General features: G+C 41.3%; 1 protein-coding gene across 1 annotated transcript in view; it reads right to left on the bottom strand.

The window, feature by feature from the left end:
- LOC126237376 (dynein axonemal heavy chain 7) overlaps positions 1–21,995 on the bottom strand; it is a 1,033,797-nt gene that overhangs the window by 629,037 nt on the left and 382,765 nt on the right. The window contains exon 19 of the mRNA XM_049947460.1: positions 21,693–21,923. Coding sequence (XP_049803417.1) covers positions 21,693–21,923 — 231 coding nt within the window. The remainder of the gene's footprint in view (positions 1–21,692; positions 21,924–21,995) is intronic.

Below are 21,995 nucleotides of genomic sequence, written 5' to 3'. Positions count from 1 at the left end.
CAGGCTGGGTGGCTGATATCATGTAGATATCAGGATATCATGTAGAACAAAGTGGGGATTATATCAAAATGTTAGAAGTAATCATTATCGAGCTACAGTAGCTCATTACAAACAATGTTGTAAAGTGCTTAAAATGTTATTAGGAAGGCAAACAGTATGTGGTACACAAATAGAATAGCTAATTCACAGGATAAAATTAGAGCCATACGGTCAGCTGTAAAAGAAGTGTCTGGTCGGCAGCAAAAGATCGGTGATATAAAGTCAGTTCATAGTAAAAATATTTCTGATACTAGTAAGTCAGATACATGTACAGTATTTAACAACCATTTTCTGAGCATTGCTGGTGAATTACATAAAAACTTAGTTTCTACAGGGAATCATACAATTCTCTTAGAAAATGCCTTTGCCAGATTGATATCTGAAATACTCCTCTGTGATACTGACAAGGGGGAGACTGAGTCAATAATTAAACCACTGAAGACTATGGACTTTTATGAATATGATGGAATGCCTAGTAGAATATTAAAATATTGTGCTGCACATGTTAGCCCTGTACTTAGCCATGTTGGTAATTTTTCCTTTAAGAATGGTCAGTTTCCCTAACAATTAAAATACTCAGTAGTAAAGCTGCTTTATAAAAAGGGAGAAAGGGATATTGAAGACAATTTTAGACCTATTTCTATGGCGTCAGTGTTTATTAAAAGTTGCTGAAAAGGCTGGTATGCAAAGATAATTGATCATTTTATATCAAATGTACAGTCCGGCTTTAGAAATGGATTAAAAACTGAAAATTCTATTTTTTTTTTGCCCCCCCCCCCCCCCCCTGCGAGGTACTGGATGAATTAAGCATAATATTTTGAAAGCTAGGCATCGTTATTGATTTGACTAAGGTGTTTGATTTTGTTGATCACAAAATACTGTTCCAGAAGTTGGATTGTTATGGAATATAGGGAGTAGCTCACAACTGGTTCACCTCTTACTTTAACAACAGACAGCAAATGGTCATTATTCACAGTGTTGAGAATGGTTGTGATGTGGTGGTCTGAGGGGGGCACAGTCAAACAGAGGGGGGGGGGGGGCATGGATCAGTGTTGGGAACACTCCTCTTTCTTATTTATATAAATGATATGCCCTCTAATATTACAGGTAATTCTAAAATATTTTTGCTTGCAGATGACACCAGCTTGGTAGTAAAGGACGTTTGGCTGAGTTTCAAATAGTGCAGTTCATGGCATAAGCTCATGCCTTGTAGCAAATAAACTAATGCTAAATCACAGTAAGACACAGTTTTTACAGTTTCTAACACGCAATTCAATGAAACCTGATGTTTTAATTTCACGGAATGGGTATATGATCATTGTAACTGAACAGTTCAGTTTTCTATGTGTTCAGATACATAGCAAACTGTCATGGAAAGTCCACATTCAGGGTCTTGTTCAAAGACTCAATGCTGCCATTTTTACTATTTGAGTGGTATATGAAGTAAGAGATCTTCCAACATGTCACTTATGTCATATAGTATTATATTTTGGAGCAACTCTTCCCGTTCTCAAAGGATATTTTTGGTTCAGAAACAGGCAGTTCGGGCAATAAATGATCAAGTTTGCAAACCTCTTGTCAACCCCTGTTCACTAGTCTCAGTATTCTGACATTGGCCTCTCAATATATATATTCTTTAGTGTCATTTCTTGTTAACAATATCAGCTTATTCCCAGAAATTAGCAGCTTTCACTCAGTTAATACTGGGCAGAAATCCAATCTGTATTTGGATCTCACTTTCTTAACTCTTGTGCACAAAAGTGTGCAGTATTCTGCTGCATCTATTTTCAATAAGCTACCAAAAGCACTCAAAAATCTTAGCAGTAACCCATGCGCTTTCAAATCAAACTGAAGCAATTCCTCATGGGTCATTTCTTCTATTCTGTCGAGGAGTTTCTCGAGAAATTAAGCTGATTCCTATGTGATACGATTGATTGCATTTACTTAAACTTATGGCTTGACTTTTTTGGGTTCACAAACGTTTCATTTTATATGCTATTACTTTGATATTGTAATTTCATGTGCTGACACATTCCATGACTTTGGAGATTTGCTCCTCAATTTGTCCCTATGGAACAAGACACGTAAATAAATAAAATAAAAGGGAAAACACTAAGAGTATCACAACACACACGGAGATGACATGCACACAAAAAGAATAAACATTCAACTTCAAACCACACATGCCACATGGCTATGGGCAAGACAGAAATGTTTGTGTGGGAATCCACTCATGGTTCCATGTCATATCTATTGATAAAGTCTATCACACCATGTTTTGCCTGCAGATCACGTCAGGGCCGCCGTTGAAGTGGGAACTGAGTGAATTTTTACTGTTTTCACATCTGTCAAGTGGTGAGTTGGCTTTTACTGCCCATACCCATGCACCAAGTTCAGGGTGTAGACTCAGGCAACAGTAATTGATCAAATACGTGATTACATAACAATACATTTATTGACAATGGTTGGTACACTAAAAAATTTGTAGAGGTACTGTCTGAAATGTTCACATGCAACAATCACTGACAAACAGCCGGTGAGACGGGTGGTGATATCCGGAGCTTGATTGGAGATGAGACTGGAGCTAGAGAGGTGGCTCGCCACAGACACTGTCTCAATGGCAGGCAGCACATGGGGTGTGTGCTGGCTACTTTGTGCACTGTGACTTCATTATGACAAAGCTAGGGCATTTGAAACGTCTGCACAGTTGACTCATGAAAAGTAGACCACTGGTTGCTGTTGTGGGGGTGTCAGTGTACCTGTGTGGGGCATGGCCCAGGCAACTGCCTGGGTGGGGTTGGGGGTAGGCTGATATGCACATTGCTGCATGGTGATAACTCACGGGCTATACATGTCACCAGCGGCTATGGGAGTGAGCTCTGCCTGACTAGTTGCATGGGGAGCATTGTCCTTTGACAGGTACTCCACAGGGTCAAAGAAATTAATGGAAGCTATAGTGGTCAAGAAGTAAGTCAGTTTGACTCAATCAGTCAAGACTTTAGTCAGATTGCTGTTACGTTTGATCTGAAGAGTCTCCTCATCATGGGAGATCATGCAGTGCAGTTCAGAGTAGGGTGGCATAAGTGTGGCTGTATCACATGAACCATTGCATGATTGATAGCACATCCCACATCTCCTGGAACATGACCTTTGGCATGAAATGGGTGTGGCATATTTGCCATGAGTGATGTTGACGCTGTTTTCCAAGAGAGGCAGTGAGTGAAGCAGCTCAGATAGTGCAGACCTGTGGGGCAATGGACTGGTTGTTTAGTCTACCACATGTATGACTTCCTAGTTTGTCTGGATGAGCATTTTCCGGACAAGAGGGACATGCACCAGAAACAAGAGTGGACACCTTATGCATTTGGTCGACCAGATTTAGAAGCAGGTAGTGGGTCATTAATATCCACACTTCTCCTGGTGGCTTCAAGCTTTTACACTGCTACTCATTGCACAGTGGCTTTGGATGCTCAGTAAGCTACTTTTAGTTCATTGATTTGGTGAGACCATGTGGCTTTCGTAAAGATTGATCCTTCTCCGTGCTGTGAATGTGATAATCATTACTGATTCAGTTCCTTGCTCATGTTTCTGTATTTCTGCTTCTATGTCAGACTCTGTTCAGCCTCCTGCATTGTTGTTGTTCTCTGTTCCTGTGTCTGGCCAGGCAATTTGAGGAGTGTGTTACTCATATGGAAACATAATAACCTCAATTTGGTGATTGTCATAGAGTTGTGATTTGTATGTTTTAAATTATTGAGGTTTTGGGCTCCTTGGGATTATGTAAATTTTTGTTAAATGTTTTAAATTACTGGGGTTTAGGGCTCCTTGGGGTAATGTAAATTTTTGTTATGTTCAATGTTTCATTATATGTGATGTTCAAAATACTTTTTTGCCTGGTACATTGTGCACTAATCATCAACTAGCTTCCTTCAGTTATTGGGAGCCCAGAAGCTTATGCATCTTATGGGGACAAATTTTGTTGCATGTATTTTTGAGGGTTATACTTCCCAGGCAATCTTTTGTTTAACTTAGGTTGAGTTCACCAGCCAACTGTTCATGTCTCCCTTTCACCTATGTTTTCCGTCCCACATGACAGTTAAGTATTTACTGTTTCCACCTTGTGTGATTTGAAGCTGAATCTTGGTTGGCCACTGAACTTCTTAACTATCAGATGTAAGTGGGGGTGGTTGCCTTGGCCAGTATCCTTATTATCTTTTAGCGACTTACCACAACTGTTTTTTCTACACTGCCAGTGTATATTACTTATCTGATGACTAAGTTTTTACTCATTTCACTTAAAGTTGCTACTCTGTTCATCAGGCTATCTTTGTATGTTGTGCCTTGGGATGTATAGCCACTGGCTGCTTAGGAGCAGTGTGGTGAGCAGCATATTGGACCTGTCTTATGTAATTTTGGGGCCGTTTGTCCAGACTACATTGCAGTGGTTTCACGTCAACCAGCTTTAATTGTTTTTCTTTTAATGAAATCCTTTTAGATAAACCTGAATTATTTGTTGTACTTTATTCAAACATACACTAAACATGTTTACTGCCTGCGTGGTTTGAAGACTGTTCATCTGTCATGTTATACTGTTATAAAACACTGTTATTTGGGGCATTCTTGAATTTTGTACTTAATCATTTAGCTTTTTAACACAGGAAAAGAACCTTTGAAGAGACTGTTTTATCAATTACCAGTAATTGTTCTCAAATTGTTGTATATAATGGATGGTTTTGTCATAATATATCAAGGTCCTATTGACCTAATTGGTAAAGTTACTTTTCCTGAGGAGCATTACCAAAAATCATGGTATGAATGTTGTTTTATCCTTATTTTACCCATCCCTCTCACTCCCAGGCAACATAACATCAATAGTGTGTACCATTCTGGTAGCTACAGCATTCTACAAGATGAAAGGATTCCATCAGTTGGTAGATAAAATGCTCACTGAGGGTGTTATAAGGCCGTCCACCTTGCTGTATGCATCAACAATATTTATCTTGCCTAAAAATAGTGGTGGCAAAGGGGGTGGGGGGTGGGGGTGGGGGGAGGTTTCCACTGTTGACTATTGTGTCCTTAATCAGAAAGTGATCTTTGAGTCTGTCTTCCTTCCTGACCTGCAGGGGTGTTTCACACTTCTTCCCAGAGCCCACTATTTTTCCATTTTCAGTCTTAACCAGATGTATTACAAGAATCTCCTTGCCAAAGAACCAAACGTGGCCACTACCTTTTGCACTGATTGTAACTTCTATGAATTCAACTGGGTGCCTTCCGACAGCAGGTCAGCAGTTCTTTCTAGGTTACTCGATTCCATGCTCTTGAGATCTGAAGTTCAAGTGTGTGTATAACTACTTGTATAGTGTTGTCATTTACAGCACCACTTTCTCCAAGCATTTGGAGCATTTGTGACTGTTTTTGGATGGTCTGAGGCAAGCAAGGCTAACTGTGAAACATCTAAAGTTACAAACTGCCTATTGGCTTCTGTCTTGGGTTCTTCGGCCAATGTTCTTTTGATGATTTTGCTGATGTTTCGCCAGCACGAGTGGCTGGTATTGTCAAAGCTCCACCCTCCATTGCCAGTGATGGAGGGTGAAGCTTTGACAATGCCAGCCACTTGTGCTGGTGAAAAGTCAGTAAAATCATCAGATGAATGTCAGTCAAAGAATCCAAGACAGAATCCAAAGGCAGTTTGCCAACAAGTGGCCACGAAAGCCTTAACAATTTCGTATCTAAAGTTACCTTAGCTCGACATGAGATACCTTTTCTCAGGCATCTAGTCTTGGCTGATGGTATCAGGACTGATCAGTCTAGGGCCTGAGCTATTTACAGTTTCTGCCCTCCTATGACTACGAAATGGGTAGCTCATTTCATCTGAAAGGCAAACTTCTTCCAAAAATTCATTCCAAAGTTTGCTGAGCTAGCTGCTCCATAAACCTGTTGGACAAAAAAGTGTGAGCCACTTGTCTGGACCCACAGTCAGCAGGTTGTGTTTAATGTGCTTAAGCTCAAGTGCACCAGTTCTGGTCATTCCTGACTTCAGTAAACCCTTTGTGATCCAAGCCAATGCCACTAACTCTGGGGTTGCTGCAATGTTTACTTCAGGAGCAAGTTGGCAAGCAGATTCCTTAGCCTACGCCTCTAGGTGCCTGTCTCCAGCTAATACAGCTGAGAAGAAATACTCATGAGTTGGAAGTGTTGGCCATCCTCTTTGCGCTAGAGAAATTTAAGTATTACCTCAAACACTGAGAATTCACATTGGAAACAGACAACCAGGCCCTTAGTTGGATTCTGGCTTGCTTGCATAAAAATGGCTGCCCAAATTTCCACCTTCTGATTCAACATGCGCCACATTAGGGGTGTGGTAATATTGTAGCAGATACATAGAGCAGAACATTCAAAGAGGAGGAGAAGGGTTCATCTCTCCACAGTGTCAAGGTGGCCCAAGGTATTGTTAATTCAGTGCTTACTGGGGTTCCAGTATTCTTTGCTTACCTTGCACAACCACAAGAGCAGAACACCAAATTGGGCTCAATTTGGGAGCAGTTGAGAGCTGGTCAGCAAGTTCCTGGGTACAAACTGCAGAAGGACATTCTCTGCCGCTGTGGGCACCAGGTTGAAGAGCTTAAAATCTGTCTGCCTGCCATGCTTGTCCTGGCTGTTTTCAAATATTATCATAATTCTGTTGTGTGTGTGTGTGTGTGTGTGTGTGTGTGTGTGTGTGTGTGGAGAGAGGGGGGAGGGTGTCATCTGAGGACATATATACCAGTCACATGATCTGTGAGTCCCTAACTTAAGTTTTTAGTCAGTATTAGGAATTCAAGATGGCTAAGGGTAATTCCAATGGGTTTAAGGGGTTGCTTCAATCCACTTGGGTAGAAGATCCCATGGGACATCTTACATGGACCCAAGGTGGGCAGTGCTATATATTTGCGGTGGTTGATGGTTTTATTTGGTTCAGCTAGCTGCTCCCCAGCAGCAGTATTACTGCCAGCCAAAGTACGAGGGCGGTTCAGAAAGTAACCTCCGATTGGTCACAGTGCGGGTTGTGGGGGGAGTAGCGACGCCATCTGTGCGTTCACGCACTCAACAGGTCAGTCGGAATCAAGCCGTGGTCGAGTGAACGTCGTACCTGCGCTAGTTTAGTTTTTGTGGCAGTTTGAAATGTGTGCTGCAATAGAAAACCCCGCCAAATGTGAAGTGCGTGCTGTCATAAGGTTTTTTACAGCCAAAGGATATTCTGCAGCAGCTATTCATCGTGAGCTTTGTGCCGTGTACGGACCAAGAGTTATGAGTGAAGGAGTTGTCCGTGAATGGGTACGTTTATTTAAAAGTGGACGAGAAAACGTTCATGATGAAGAGAGGAGTGGTAGACCATCATTGGTGACTGACGAACTCGTTCAGACAGTTGATGCAAAAGTTCGTGAAAATTGACGTTTCTCAATGTCGGAGTTGTCTACTGGTTTTCCACAGATTTCTAAGACTCTCTTGTATGAGATAGTGACAGCAAGATTGGGTTACCAGGCACAAGCGGGTGATTTTTATGCAGAAGGAATTTCAAAGCTTGTGAAGAGATACGATAAGTGCCTCAATCGCTATGGAGACTATGTAGAAAAATAGTGCAAAGATGTAGTTGTAAGATGTATATATTAAAATATTTTTATTTAACTTGGTGTATTTTTTTAAATCAACCGGAGGTTACTTTCTGAACGGCCCTCGTATTAGGTATTTGAGTAAGATTTTCTCTTGGTTCAGTCCTCTGAAGGTCACTGTCAGCAATCATGCACCTTGTTTCTCTTCGAGGGAATTTTTGGGACTTCTGTTTTTCGATCAGCAATTAAACACATCATCACAACACCTTATTACCCCCCAACATTCATTTGTGGAGCAGGTTAATCATAACTTAGAGTCTTCTCTGATTGTTTTTCACTCTGAGGCTCAAATTAAATGGGATCTTCCTTTACCATTGCTGAAACTAGCCTTTAATACTGTCAGACATGAGGCACCAAAGCTACCTATGTTTCTCTCATGTTTTCCTATCCCCTTAAATCCCCTTCATCAAATATCTGGTCCATACATGGTCTGTAGTCCAATGATATTAGTCCTCAGTTAATCAAGGATAACTGTCATAGAGTCATGGCAAATATTCAGAGAGTCCATAAAAGGAAAGCAGCATGGTAAAACAGGGCCAATATCAAGGGAATGTTCAGTTCAGTGATGTAGCCTTCATATTAAATTTTTGGGTTAGAGACTCTATAAATTAAGGCATCCAGAAAACTGTCACATCACTTTGTGGGACTGGAGGTATCCACTCCGGTCACTCCAAGAAGAAAGTGGAAAAAAGCTGTAGGTGCAGCGTAGCTAAGTTAAGAGAGGTAGTATTAATTAAGTCTTCCTTGTGAGCCCTGAACTGCCGTGCGATCAATAGCTTGCACCATGTCTCCTGAAACACTATCTGTGGCATGAAGGAGGCTTGGCACATTTGCCACAACTGGCACTGAGACCATTTTGTGGGAGAGGCAATGAGTGAAGCAGCACAGGCAGCACAAGTCTGGGCTGCAACGGACTGGCTGTCGGTTCTACCACCTTTGTGACTTCCAAGTTTGCCTGGCTGAGCCTCTACTGGACATGAAGGACATGCACTAGAAACAGGAGCAGACATATTTTTCCAGAGGCTGATCACATTTGGAGCGGGCAGTGCAGTGGGTCATCGTCACCCATGAATCTCCTGGTGGCTACAAGATTTTCAATTGTCTGTCACTGCACAGTGGCTTTGGAAGGTCAGTAAGCTACTTTTAGTTTGTTGCTTTGGTGTTGAGACCACTGGGCATTCAGATAGATTGATTTGCTCCCTGCTGTGAGCTTGATAATTATGACTGGTTTTGTTTCTGCATATGTTTGCATCTTGCTGCTGCTATACAGACTTGGTTCAGCCTCCTGTTGTTGTTGTTTCCTGTTCCTATGTCTGGCCAGGCGATTTGAGGGGTGTGTCACTCATATGAAAACATAATAGCTTCAATTGGTAACTGCCATGAGAGTTGTAATTTGATTGTGTGTTCTAAATTATTGGGATTTTGGACTGTTTGGGGTTATGTAAATTTTGTATTTATGTTCAGTGTGTCATTATTTGTGACATTTGAAATATTTCTTTTGTCTGGTAGATTGTGTGTTAAATTGCCATAACGCTTTCTTTAGTTATTGGGAGCCTACAAGCTTATGCACCTTACAGGGTCAAATATTGTTGCATGTATTCTGAAATATGTTTTCTGTGCCACGTGACAGTTAATTATTTACCATTTCCAGTTCATGGCATGACTTGAAGCTGAAGCTCTGCTGGCTGCTTAACTTCTTTACAATCAAGTGTAAGTGGGGGTGGTCGCCTTGGGCAGCTATCTTTTAGCGACTTATCAAAACAGTTTTGTCTATGCTGCCAGCATGTAGCCTAATCTGATGACTTGAGTTTTTACTTGTTTTACTTAAAAGTTACTTCTCTGTTCATCAGGCTGTAATTGTATGTAGTGTCTTGGTGCATGTACCCACTGGTTACTTAGAAGAGGAGGCATGTGATGAGCAGCACATCGCGGCCTGCCCTAAGTAATTTTGGGGCCGTTTGTCCAGACCACATTGCCCAATGTGTAGTGGTTTCTTATCAAGCAGCTTTAATCATTTCTCTTTCCTTTTAATGAACTCCTTTTAGGTAAACCTGCATTTTTTGTTGTATTTTAGTCAAACACATTCTTAAGGTGTTTACTGATCGCCTGTTAGTGGAGGCAGTCTCGAGTATTGTACTTAATTGTTTATCCTTTTGACAAAGGAAAAGACCATTTGAAGAAATTGTTTTATCAATTATTAGTAACTGTTCTCAAATTGTTTTATCTAATTGGATGATTTTGTCCTAATATGTCAAGATCCTGTTGACCTAATTGGTCAAGTTACTTTTCCTGAGCATCTGCAACAAAAATTTTGATAACACAGATGTCCAGACCTTATTTTGCCTGGCCTTTCCACTTCCAGACAACAGTACACCAGTAGTGCATACCACCGCAACCATATGTGACATAAAATGCATGCAGCACTGTAAATTAGCATGAACAAATAATATCCCAGTGCCATGCTGTGTCGTTGTGTGGCTCAATGGCGAGCCAATGGTCAGGCTGTGGCACTGTGTGGTGGTGGTTGTTCCTCCTCCATAAATTCTTCGAGGATGGCAAGTACTGAACATAGACAAGGTCTGCAGGTCAAACACCGATCTTGTCCTTCTGTGTTAACTCACAAGCTGAGCAGTAAGAATGGGAGTTCTTGAGTCCAGGTGATGATGTGACACATCAAGGTCGCTTTCAGTGTCCAATAGAGCTGCTGCATCAAGCCTTTAGGTGATGGTGATAGCTCGTCTTTCAATGTAGCCATATGCCACACACTCATGTGACCTGTGTATTCAGGCACTGTCGAACTGGCAGGAAGGGGGCCCACAATGACCACATGGATGTGTGCAATGCAGCAGGTTGCATCACGGAAGTCACCAATGGGTGCATGGGTCTAAGAAACAAGATACATACAATAAAGTTATTATAGTTTTACAGCTCTGGCTCTGAGCCATCAGCAGATTGAGTGAGATGGCTTGGCCTTTTCTAACACCAGCACGCTGGTCAGTCAGTCAGTTGGTCGCTAAGAGAGTGGTATCAGACACATGACAAACCAGGGCAGCAGAAATCTGGACTAAGCTCTCACCCACTAACTGGGGAGAGGAGACAGGCCCACAGATGGACTGAACTACAACAGATAAAAATACTAAATCAACAAATTGTTAAACACAAGGATGAAGAATTACTAATGTGGAACAAACCAATTCCACTTAAGGAAGTGAGAGTTATGTTTCTACATTAGTCTGCACAAACAGTGTCTTTTCACATCAGCAATGGCTTTGAATTAAAGCTACAAGAAACTGGGAACTCAGCCACAATTCAGGCAATTAATGTAGTTTCCAGAACATCAATAATGTCCATCAAATTCAAAGTAGAATATTTGGCTTATAAGGGCACAGTGATTTGTCTAACAGTCATGATTATAAAGCATTTTGACTATCACATATTATCCTGCTCTGGAACAATGGCTGTTGTAACTGGTGGATTACCAGTGCTGTTTTTCTGTGGGAATGCTGGGGGATGCGTACTCCTAAACTTTATCATCGACAAAGTAATTCTTTTACGATGTTGAGAACTTGGAAGGGTACCAAAGATTTATTTCGCAGACGTAAATTTTTTATTTCATTTTTTCGTGTTGATAATTGCAATATGAACGATACCAGTGCAGTTTTTGGTGGGAAAAGCAATGTCATTCATTGTTTCAAGCATTTCGAAGTTGCAGCAACCATTCTTGACAACTGAATCACAGGCAGCCAGTTCAGGAGTATTTGATGGAGAAGAAAATTCCAGTATCCCTCCTTCCTCTTCAGAATGTACTGAAATGTGTTCCTATATCAACGAGTGAATGTGAACCTGGGTTTTCCCAAATGAATATGATCGTCTCGCCAACAAGAGCTTCATTTCATCTTTCCACAGTCAGCAATCTGATGTTCATAAAGTTGGTTGGTCCTCCACTGATGTTGTTCCAGCCCATGGACTATGTACACTCTTGGTTCATGAAAGGCAGACATCTTGCTACTGATAGCAAGAGTAAAGTAAGAAGGCATGAAGACTACAGCAGCCATGAACTAAAGTCAGTTTGGAAACTGTTGTAATGCTATTAATGTAAGTTACACTGCAGTTTTATAGTTAAATAAATTTTCATTTGTATTAAAAATTGGGTCAGTTGAAGATCAGGATATCACCCATCATCTGTGCCATTTCGGGAGCCAAACAAGCTTACAAAAGATTTTTGTAGTGTAGTTTCTATTGTTGTACATGATAGGTGTGGATGGTTTTTGTTGTATTGTATCTTTTAGTGGTGTTTTATAGGTTGAAATATGTGTTCGGTAATATTTCCTTGTATTGTTTTGTATGTCGGAGGGTTGATTGGACTCGCCTGTTTCATTTGAGGTGTATTATAGATCAATTGAAGTGTATGATACCATTTTCTTTTGTTGTTCAGGGGTTGATGGGAATCACATGCTTCATTTGAGATTATGTAAACTGAAGTGTTCGATACCACATTCTCTTGTATGTCTGGGTGTTTCCCGGTACTGCCTGCTTCATTTGAGCTATAAAGTCAACTGAAGAGTCCAACACAATTTTTTGTATGACGTCATGGCTAAAAGCAGACGGGTGTATCCCACGCTTCACTTATAAGTAATTTTCACTGCATTATATCCAATGTCGGAGTACCCTCAAACTTTTTTTAGAATAAAAGCACTGTGGATTACTGTGCCTCAACAAACGCTAGAACTCCACTAAAATTACAAAGCACAGCAGGACATTGTCCTTTACATGTAAACATGCAATTATCAGTTTAAATGTCTTAGCAGACTCAGAAACAGGAACTGGCCACATGCATTGCTGAGCAGTCCTGGATGGAAATCAGCACCAGAAGGTTGTCACTCCACCCAGTGGTGACACTGGCATCCAAATAACGCACATGCCAACACAGAGGCAGCAATCCTACTGAGCAAGGCTTGCTCCCTTTCCTCAGCTCTGCACACACCACTCGCCACATACTCTCCAATTTCCTTTTCTTTTCACAGCGCGGCACCCCTTATATACCCCATAGCCTCACTCGTTGCTGATGTACCACTTGTGCTCTCTCTCGGAGCTTCCTCATACCACCAAAGAGCCAATTCTGCATGCTAGGAACATGAACCAACCTGCAAGCACTATACTGAATCAAGTGCCATGGATCATTCTTGAAGAGCCAAAGGGGGCTGATGATCACCATTTTTTGTATGTCTTCCAGCACCACAGGAATCTGCATTTACATCTTTGGGTGGTTGATCTTGCTGAATATATTTGAGCCCACCAACACATACCTAAAAATCCAGCGAATGTGGCACCGGGTATCTACTGGCACCATCTTTGAATTCAGTGTGCAATAGTCCCCACATGGGCACTATGAATTGTTCTTTTTTGCAACTAAATGTAACACAGAGGACCACAGACTGTCCGAGGATCGCATGGTGCCTTGCCGCAGCATGGCCTCACACTCTGCCTTTCATATTGCAGGCTGATCAGGTGTGAGGCAATGTGACAACATGAGGTGTAGGGTTTGGGTATGGTACTACAGTGGTGATATTTGACTTCCCTTGGTGTCCCAGACAGGTGAGGGAATTTCTCCAGGATGCCTGTTCACAGTCTGGAGCATGCCATGGGTTTTGCGGTGAAGAACACTGCCTGCTGTTCTTGTCCCACTACCCTCAATCTCGTTTTGGAGTCAATCATATGACTCATTGACTTGTGTGGTAAGTGTTGCCACCTGGGTGGCCAACTTCTGCACTGGATGGTGTAGGCCAGAGTCTAAGGCAGAAGTTGCTGGAGGTGTATGCTGCCATGGAGGTGTGGGTGTGGTGTCATAGGCTGCTGTGACCATGGTACTCAGCACCGTTGCCAGCACGTTGTGTAACAATCAGCAAAGTTTGCAATGGCATCCAGCTGCATGTGTGTCTGCTTGGTCAATACCACTTTCACATGTTCGGTGTGTCTGCACACAGAGTTAGTGCGTAACAGTGAGTCTGGGACCATGTCAGACTGTGGGAGGCTCCACAGGTGGTACAGCAACTGAAAAGGTCTAAGGCCCGCATTTCTGTTGGCACAGAAATTGGTGCAACCGTCGTTCTTTGGATACTGAAATCCATCAGATCACTCCCTCCAACAGACATTTATATGAGGACTGCATTGGTGGGGTGTTGATTATTTCCTGCTCTTCAGTTGCGTAGTTTTGATCAAGCTGGCTCATGATGTGTCCAAATTTGATAAGATCAAAAGTGAAGTTGTTACTAAGAAAAACTGTTTCTAGTTGGGTAAACCACATATTGGTCATTGGGCCAAAAGCAGACCGCACTAACCAACATGTGCCTGGCACTAGTCGTCGCCACAGCGATGGCAGGTGGCATCTGTGTGGTGCTGTTTACGCATGCAAATTCTCATGAGCTGGTTCCACATGAGCCGGATCCATGTGTGCAGTTCATAAGTGTAGCTCATTCTCCAGGAGCTGACTGCATACTGACAGCTATTCTATTGCCTCCATAGTCATCAGAATGTGCTGACTGGATTGGCCGAGCGGTTCTAGGCGCTACAGTCTGGAACCACGTGACCGCTACGGTCACAGGTTCGAATCCTGCCTCGAGCATGGATGTGTGTGATGTCCTTAGGTTAGTTAGGTTTAAGTAGTTCTAAGTTCTAGGGGACTGATGACCTCAGAAGTTAAGTCCCATATTGCTCAGAGCCATTTTTCATCAGAATGCAATAGCTAAGTTCTCACGCACAGAAGAAAACACACACTAAAGGTAATGCGACAAAAACATGAAGAATCACCCACAAAACAAGAATAAACATTCAGTGTTCAAATCATGTGTGTGTGAGTAAGCACAGAAACATTGGAGTCTGCTTGCAGTTCCGCATCACTTACACTGATCAAGTGCATCACCATGTGTTTTGCCTACAGATCATGTTGGGACCACCAGTGAAGTGGAAAATGGATGTTTTTCACTGCATTAAAGTCCATCATGTGGTGAGCTGGCTTTTATTGCTGCACCCACACACTAAGTTGAGGGTTTGAGCTCAGGTGATGGTAACTGATCAAACACGTGATTACATAATAATTCATTTACTGAAACTGGTTGGTACACCAATTGCAGAGGTATTGTCCTAAATGTTCACTTGCCACAGTCACGTGACTGTGGTAAAAAGCTTTATCCCTGGTGCTGGAGAGTGCACATTCCTCAGTGATCAAGCACATAGTCTGGTCTTGTGGCTGTGGAAAGACAGAGAACATGTGTCTGGCTAAATATGTAAATTACGTCTCGTAACAAGGAACACCATTTAATTCATGGACACTACAGAATGGAGCAAATGACTGGCTCCTTTTCCATTTTCACATACACATCGGTTGGGAGTGCACATTCTGCTCAACCCACATAGTCCGCAGTTAACAGAATCTGCGATTGGTGTAAATGTCCACAGGGTACAGAGGTCCAGGTCACATTGGTTTTCGATTTTGTCTCTTGCGACTCCGTGGACACTGCACCATTGCCAAAGGGTGGTCTACTGGTAAAATCTGCACTTGCAGGCAAATACTGGTGTGCTGCTGTTCATGCAATTCTGTGGTACAAGTGCCACAAATGCATTTGGTCACACAGTGCCGTAATGTCTTTGGTGACATAAGGTAGTAATTGTATTGTTAGAACTGTAGACAAACAGGCCCACAATCACCTACTTTCACTGGTACCATGTTAAATGTCAGCAGTATTGCAGAACCTAACGATATGTGGCTTTTCTTTCAATGTCTACACACCGGCAATGCATTTGTGTCTGGCATTCAAACAAGAACATGTTCCCATCCAGGTTACAACATGGGAGCATTCTCTGGGACATGGATCGAAAAATTTCTTGCTAGACTAGGTTTGGTGGGAAAAAAAGGTGCACAAAACCCATAAATCCCTCATGCCTGTTAGGGTGGGAAACTATTCTTATTGGGGCACAAAATGGTACTAATGAATCTGACAGAAAGACTAAAGAATGTAGTGTGGATTGCAACATTAAAACGAAATTGAATAATTGTTATGTACAGCTAGAACACTCCATAGTCACCAATTGCATCTTGTAAGTTACAAAGCCCTGGTGGATGATTTAAAAATCTATCCAAAATACCATCTTAAAAAGTAGCACTTAGGAAACATACATCTATAAATAATGCCATCCTCAAATAGTGTCTTTAAATGTTCTTTCTATAAAATTACAGCTCCAAACAGGTCAGTACGGAACCTCTTTCTCATGGGCATGTCACAGAATAATCAGCATAACCATGACTCTCTTAAAGTTATATGCTAATCTATTTTCTTCTTGGAGCACGTACACTGAAAAATCTCTATTCAAAATGTGAAATTAGTGATCTTCACACTTTTTTTTATCTTACTACATTTAAAATCCAGTCCACACAAAAACCATCTCTATAAATTCTGACTGAGCGAGGTAGCACACTGGACTCATATCTGGGAGGATGACAGCTCAAATCTGCAACTGGCCACCGTTGTTTTGGTTTTCTGTAATATGCTCCAGGCAAATCCAGGGATAGTTCCTTTCAAAGGCCACAATTAATTTCCTTCCACATCCTCAACACAATATGAACTTATGCTCCATCTGTAATGACCTCAATATTGACAAGACGTTAAACCATACTCTTTCTTCTTTCTACAGATTAAGCATAAGAGCAACATCACAAAATTATAAAACAAAAGTAGGTTTCTCCATGTTATCGATGTCTGCCATTGTCAGCTAGATGGCAGATAAGCGAAAGAGTTACAACACAATCTTGTAGGTAAAAATTGGACAATGTACATGCAGGCAGCTGAGCATGTGCCACTTGTGTGGCAGCAGTTTGGACTCAGCAGTGACTAGCACCAATGGCAGTGAGATAGAAGTGTATAGGGTCAAAGACAGATCCCTCTGACAGAGCAGTTGCAGCCAAACTGCAGGGCTACATGGCAAGTGTGGCCATTCCAGGCTGCACACCAGTGTGCTGTGGCACCCACAGCACATTAATAATGGTGGTGCGGCACTCTAAAATTGTCACCCAACACGGAGGACCAAACATGAATCAAAATTTTGTGGCATCCCTTCAGGCCAGACATGAGAGGACGTTGTTTATATTAAGTTAGCTGGTCACTGATCCTGAAAAACAGAGTCAGACATGAGTGACCTAGTCATCTGCTCTGTAGAAAACTATAAGAGAGGAGGGGGGGGGGGGGGCATAAAGCTGTCTAATCTGAAAGAAGGCTTGAACACAAGAGAGTGTTTCTGTGTTGGAAGGCTGGAAACAAAGAGAGAGACTATACTTTGCTTTGCCCTCCAAAATGCAACCAGTAACCACAAATGATTCATTTCCCACATTTCCTATTGGTCACTAGCTAAGCATGTTTAGCTGGTTTTATCAGCAAAGGAGGAAAGGATAGCATGATGCTGATAGTCACAGGTTCTGTCAGGCAAATAAGAACTATGGGAACTTGCACTGGGGAAATGTTTGAAAGATGAGACTGTTTCATTTGAAATAAAACGTAGTATAAAAACATTTTAATACGTTCAGACTGGTTAGCCATCTTGTCAAAGGGGCCACAGCCGACTGATCATAATACATTTTTATTTGATGAAGTGCAATAATTCACTATGAGAATATAAACTGACTGAATATTCTGAAGAAACAATAGTTTTCAGTGCAGCAATGAACCCTAAACAAAATAATTTTGTCTCAAAAAATGAACAATGAGATTTCTGTGGTAAAGACATACTGTCTCTATTGAAACGATGACATTAGTAGGAGAAAGATCATAGAGAGAAAGACAACCCTTATAAATGACATGTTCGTCTGTTGTTAAGTGACTGGAGCAGCTGAAGCATGCCACTCAGGAGAAGATGAAGGCCATGGTGATGGTCTCAGTGGTGATGTCTGCTATTGGCATCATCTCTGGTCAGCGCATGAAATGCTCCACTATAATTAGCAGAAACTGCTTGTGTCTACATGTGAAAAGGGACTACCTTTCCATTCCTACCTGAAATTCCTTCCTCATGTCAACATCCTCTGGACAGGTCAATTTAGCTCAAATGTTTAACTTTCTGGACATTATGATATTATGTCCATACCCAGTAGCAGTAGTAAACTGCCCTTTAAAAAATTTGTGTAAATGAATTTACTATCTCAGATCCCCCTCCCCATGAACCATGGACCTTGCGATTAGTGGGGAGGCTTGCGTGCCTCAGCGATGCAGATAGCCATACCGTAGATACAACCACAACGAAGGGGTATCTGTTGAGAGGCCAGACAAACGTGTGGTTCCTGAAGAGGGGCAGCAGCCTTTTCAGTAGTTGCAGGGGCAACAGGCTGGATGATTGACTGATCTGGCCTTGTAACACTAATCAAAATGGCCTTGCTGTGCTGGTACTGTGAACAGCTGAAAGCAAGGGGAAACTACGGCCGTAATTTTTCCCGAGGGCATGCAGCTTTGCTGTATGGTTAAATGATGATGGCGTCCTCTTGGGTAAAATATTCCAGAGGTAAAATAGTCCCCCATTCGGATCTCCAGGCAGGGACTACTCAAGAGGATGTCGTTATCAGGAGAAAGAAAACTGGAGTTCTACGGATCGGAGCATGGAATGTCAGATTCCTTAATCGGGCAGGTAGGTTAGAAAATTTAAAAAGGGAAATGGATAGGTTAAAGTTAGATATAGTGGGAATTAGTGAAGTTCGGTGGCAGGAGGAACAAGACTTTTGGTCAGGTGAATACAGGGTTATAAATATAAAATCAAATAGGGGTAATGCAGGAGTAGGTTTAATAATGAATCAAAAAAATAGGAGTGCGGGTAAGCTACTACAAACAGCATAGTGAACACATTATTGTGTCCAAGATAGACACGAAGCCCTTGCTACTACAGTAGTACAAGTTTATATGCCAAGTAGCTCTGCAGATGATGAAGAAATTGATGAAATGTATGATGAGATAAAAGAAATTATTCAGGTAGTGAAGGGAGACAAAAATTTAATAGTAATGGGTGACTGGAATTTGAGAGTAGGAAAAGGAAGAGAAGGAAACATAGTAGGTGAATATGGATTGGGGGTGAGAAATGAAAGAGGAAGCCATCTGGTAGAATTTTGCACAGAGCATAACTTAATCATAGCTAACAATTGGTTCCAGAATCATAAAAGAAGGTTGTATACATGGAACAATCCTGGATACACGAGAAGGTATCAGACAGATTATATAATGGTAAGACAGAGATATAGGAACCAGGTTTTAAATTGTAAGACATTTCCAGGTGCAGATATGGACTCTGACCACAATCTATTGGTTATGAACTGTAGATTAAAACTGAAGAAACTGCAAAAAGGTGGCAATTTAAGGAGATGGGACCTGGATAAACTGAAAGAACCAGAGGTTGTACAGAGTTTCAGGGAGACTATAAGGGAACAATTCACAGGAATAGGGGAAAGAAATACAGTAGAAGGAGAATGGGTAGGTTTGAGGGAATAAAGAGTGAAGGCAGCAGAGGATCAAACAGGTAAAAAGACGAGGGCTAGTAGAAACCCTTGGGTAACAGAAGAGATATTGAATTTAATTGATGAAAGGAGGAAATATAAAAATGCTGTAAATGAAGCAGGCAAAAAGGAATACAAACATCACAAAAATGAGATCGACAGGAAGGGCAAATATGCTAAGCAAGGATGGCTAGAGGACAAATGTAAGGATGTAGAGGCTTATCTTACTAGGGGTAAGATAGATACTGCCTACAGGAAAATTAAAAAGACCTTTGGAGAAAAGAGGGCCACTTGCATGAATATCAAGAGATCAGATAGAAACCCAGTTATAAGCAAAGAAGGGAAAATAGAAAGGTGGAAGGACTACATAGAGGGTCTATACAAGGGCGATGTACTTGAGGACAAAACGAGGATAATGGAAATGGAGGAGGATGTAGATGAGGATGAGATGGGAGATATGATACTGCGTGAAGAGTTTGACAGAGCACTGAAAGACCTGAGTTGAAACAAGGCCCCGGGAGTAGACAACATTCCATTAGAACTACTAACGGCCCTGGGAGAGCCAGTCCTGACAAAACTCTACCATCTGGTGAGCAAGATGTATGAGACAGGCAAAATACCCCCAGACTTCAAGAAGAATATAATAATTCCAATTCCAAAGAAAGCAGGTGTTGACAGATGTGAAAATTACCGAACTATCAGTTTAATAGGTCACAGGTGCAAAATACTAACGCGAATTCTTTACAGACGAATGGAAAAACTGGTAGAAGCCGAGCTCAGGGAAGATTAGTTTGGATTCCATAGAAATGTTGGAACACGTGAGGCAATACTGACCTTACGACTTATCTTAGAAGAAAGATTAAGGAAAGGCAAACCTACGATTCTAGCATTTGTAGACTTAGAGAAAGCTTTTGACAATGTTGACTGGAATACTCTCTTTCAAATTCTGAAGGTGAGTGGCAGGGGTAAAATACAGGGAGCGAAAGGCTCTTTACAATTTGTACAAAAACCAGATGGCAGTTATAAGAGTCGAGGGACATGAAAGGGAAGCAATGGTTGGGAAGGGAGTGAGACAGGGTTGTAGCCTCTCCCCAATGTTATTCAATCTGTATATTGAGCAAGCAGTGAAGGGAACAAAAGAAGAATTTGGTGTAGGTATTAAAATACATGGAGAAGAAGTAAAAACTTTGAGGTTCGCCGATGACATTGTAATTATGTCAGAGACAGCAAAGGACATAGAAGAGCAGTTGAACGGAATGGACAGGGTCTTGAAAGGAGGATATAAGATGAACATCAACAAAAGCAAAACGAGGATAATGGAATGTAGTCAAATTAAGTCAGGTGATGCTGAGGGAATTAGATTAGGAAATGAGACACTTAAAGTAGTAAAGGAGTTTTGCTATTTGGGGAGCAAAATAACTGATGATGGTTGAAGTAGAGAGGATATAAAATGTAGACTGGCAATGGCAAGGAAAGCGTTTCTGAAGAAGAGAAATTTGTTAACATCAAGTATAAATAAGTGCCAGGAAGTCATTTATGAAAGTATTTGTATGGAGTGTAGCCATGTATGGAAGTGAAACATGGATGATAACTAGTACGGACAAGAAGAGAATAGAAGTTTTCGAAATGTGGTGCTACAGAAGAATGCTGAAGATTAGATGGGTTGATCACATAACTAATGAGGATGTATTGATTAGAATTGGGGAGAAGAGGAGTTTGTGGCACAACATGACAAGAAGAAGGGCCGGTTGGTAGGACATGTTCTGAGGCATCAAGGGATCACAAATTTAGCGTTGGAGGGCAGCGTGGAGGGTAAAAATCGTAGAGGGAGACCAAGAGATGAATACACTAAGCAGATTCAGAAGGATGTAGGTTGTAGTAAGTACTGGGAGATGAAGAAGCTTGCACAGGATAGAGTAGCATGGAGAGCTGCATCAAACTAGTCTCAGACCTGAAGACAACAACAACAACAACAACATCTCAGATTAAATTTGACATTAATATGTTACCTGATTTATATTAGCAGCTAAGGGAGTAAGCCATTTGTTAATAATCCTGCTTTGAAATTTCGTGGTATGAACTGTGTGGTCATGTTGCACAACATCTTCTTTACATGTGTACAAAGTATGCCAGCGTTTGCTCATGATATAAAAAATAGCACGCACACTCGACGGTTAAGATAATGTCACACCTCATGGTGAAAGTAAGATAGGGCATCATCATGCATAAAAACGGAAGCATTGGAATCTTGATGAAGTTGAGGAAGCAACCAATTTTGTAGTAAGTTAAGGTATGACAATCCTGTCACAGTTTTCTCCACAAAAAAGAAAGATGCATGAACTTTGTCAAGAGCAATGGCACAAAATGCATTCAATTTTGATGACTTCTCTGGAATTTAAAAAAGAAAGCAAGGAAAGTGCTCATATTCTAACACTACTCATGCTTATCTTTCTACGTTTTCTATGTATCTTACATTATTTACATACCTTTAGATTGTCAGGCAGTTCTGATCGTCCAGCATAACCTGGATTCATTGTTATAAATACAGCACAAGTTGGATCCAACTTTATTTCAGTTCCTTCAAAAACTAATGACACAACACCTGCATTTACTGCTCTCTGTATTGTTAGTATCTGTTGGGCAACTACAGACAATACTTCAAGGTCAATTCGATTGAACTCATCAAAACATGACCATGCTCCACAAGAAGCTAGTCCCTGCAGAGATAATAATTCAGATTATTGAAGCCTGATAAACATCTGTCAAGAAAAGAAATGTCTAAATCTGAA

This window comes from Schistocerca nitens, chromosome 2 (genome assembly GCF_023898315.1).
Source record: "Schistocerca nitens isolate TAMUIC-IGC-003100 chromosome 2, iqSchNite1.1, whole genome shotgun sequence".
In the NCBI taxonomy this organism is placed as follows: Eukaryota; Metazoa; Arthropoda; class Insecta; order Orthoptera; family Acrididae; genus Schistocerca; species Schistocerca nitens.
Note: the sequence above shows the minus strand (reverse complement) of the source record. Positions and strands in the feature narration are given on the sequence as shown.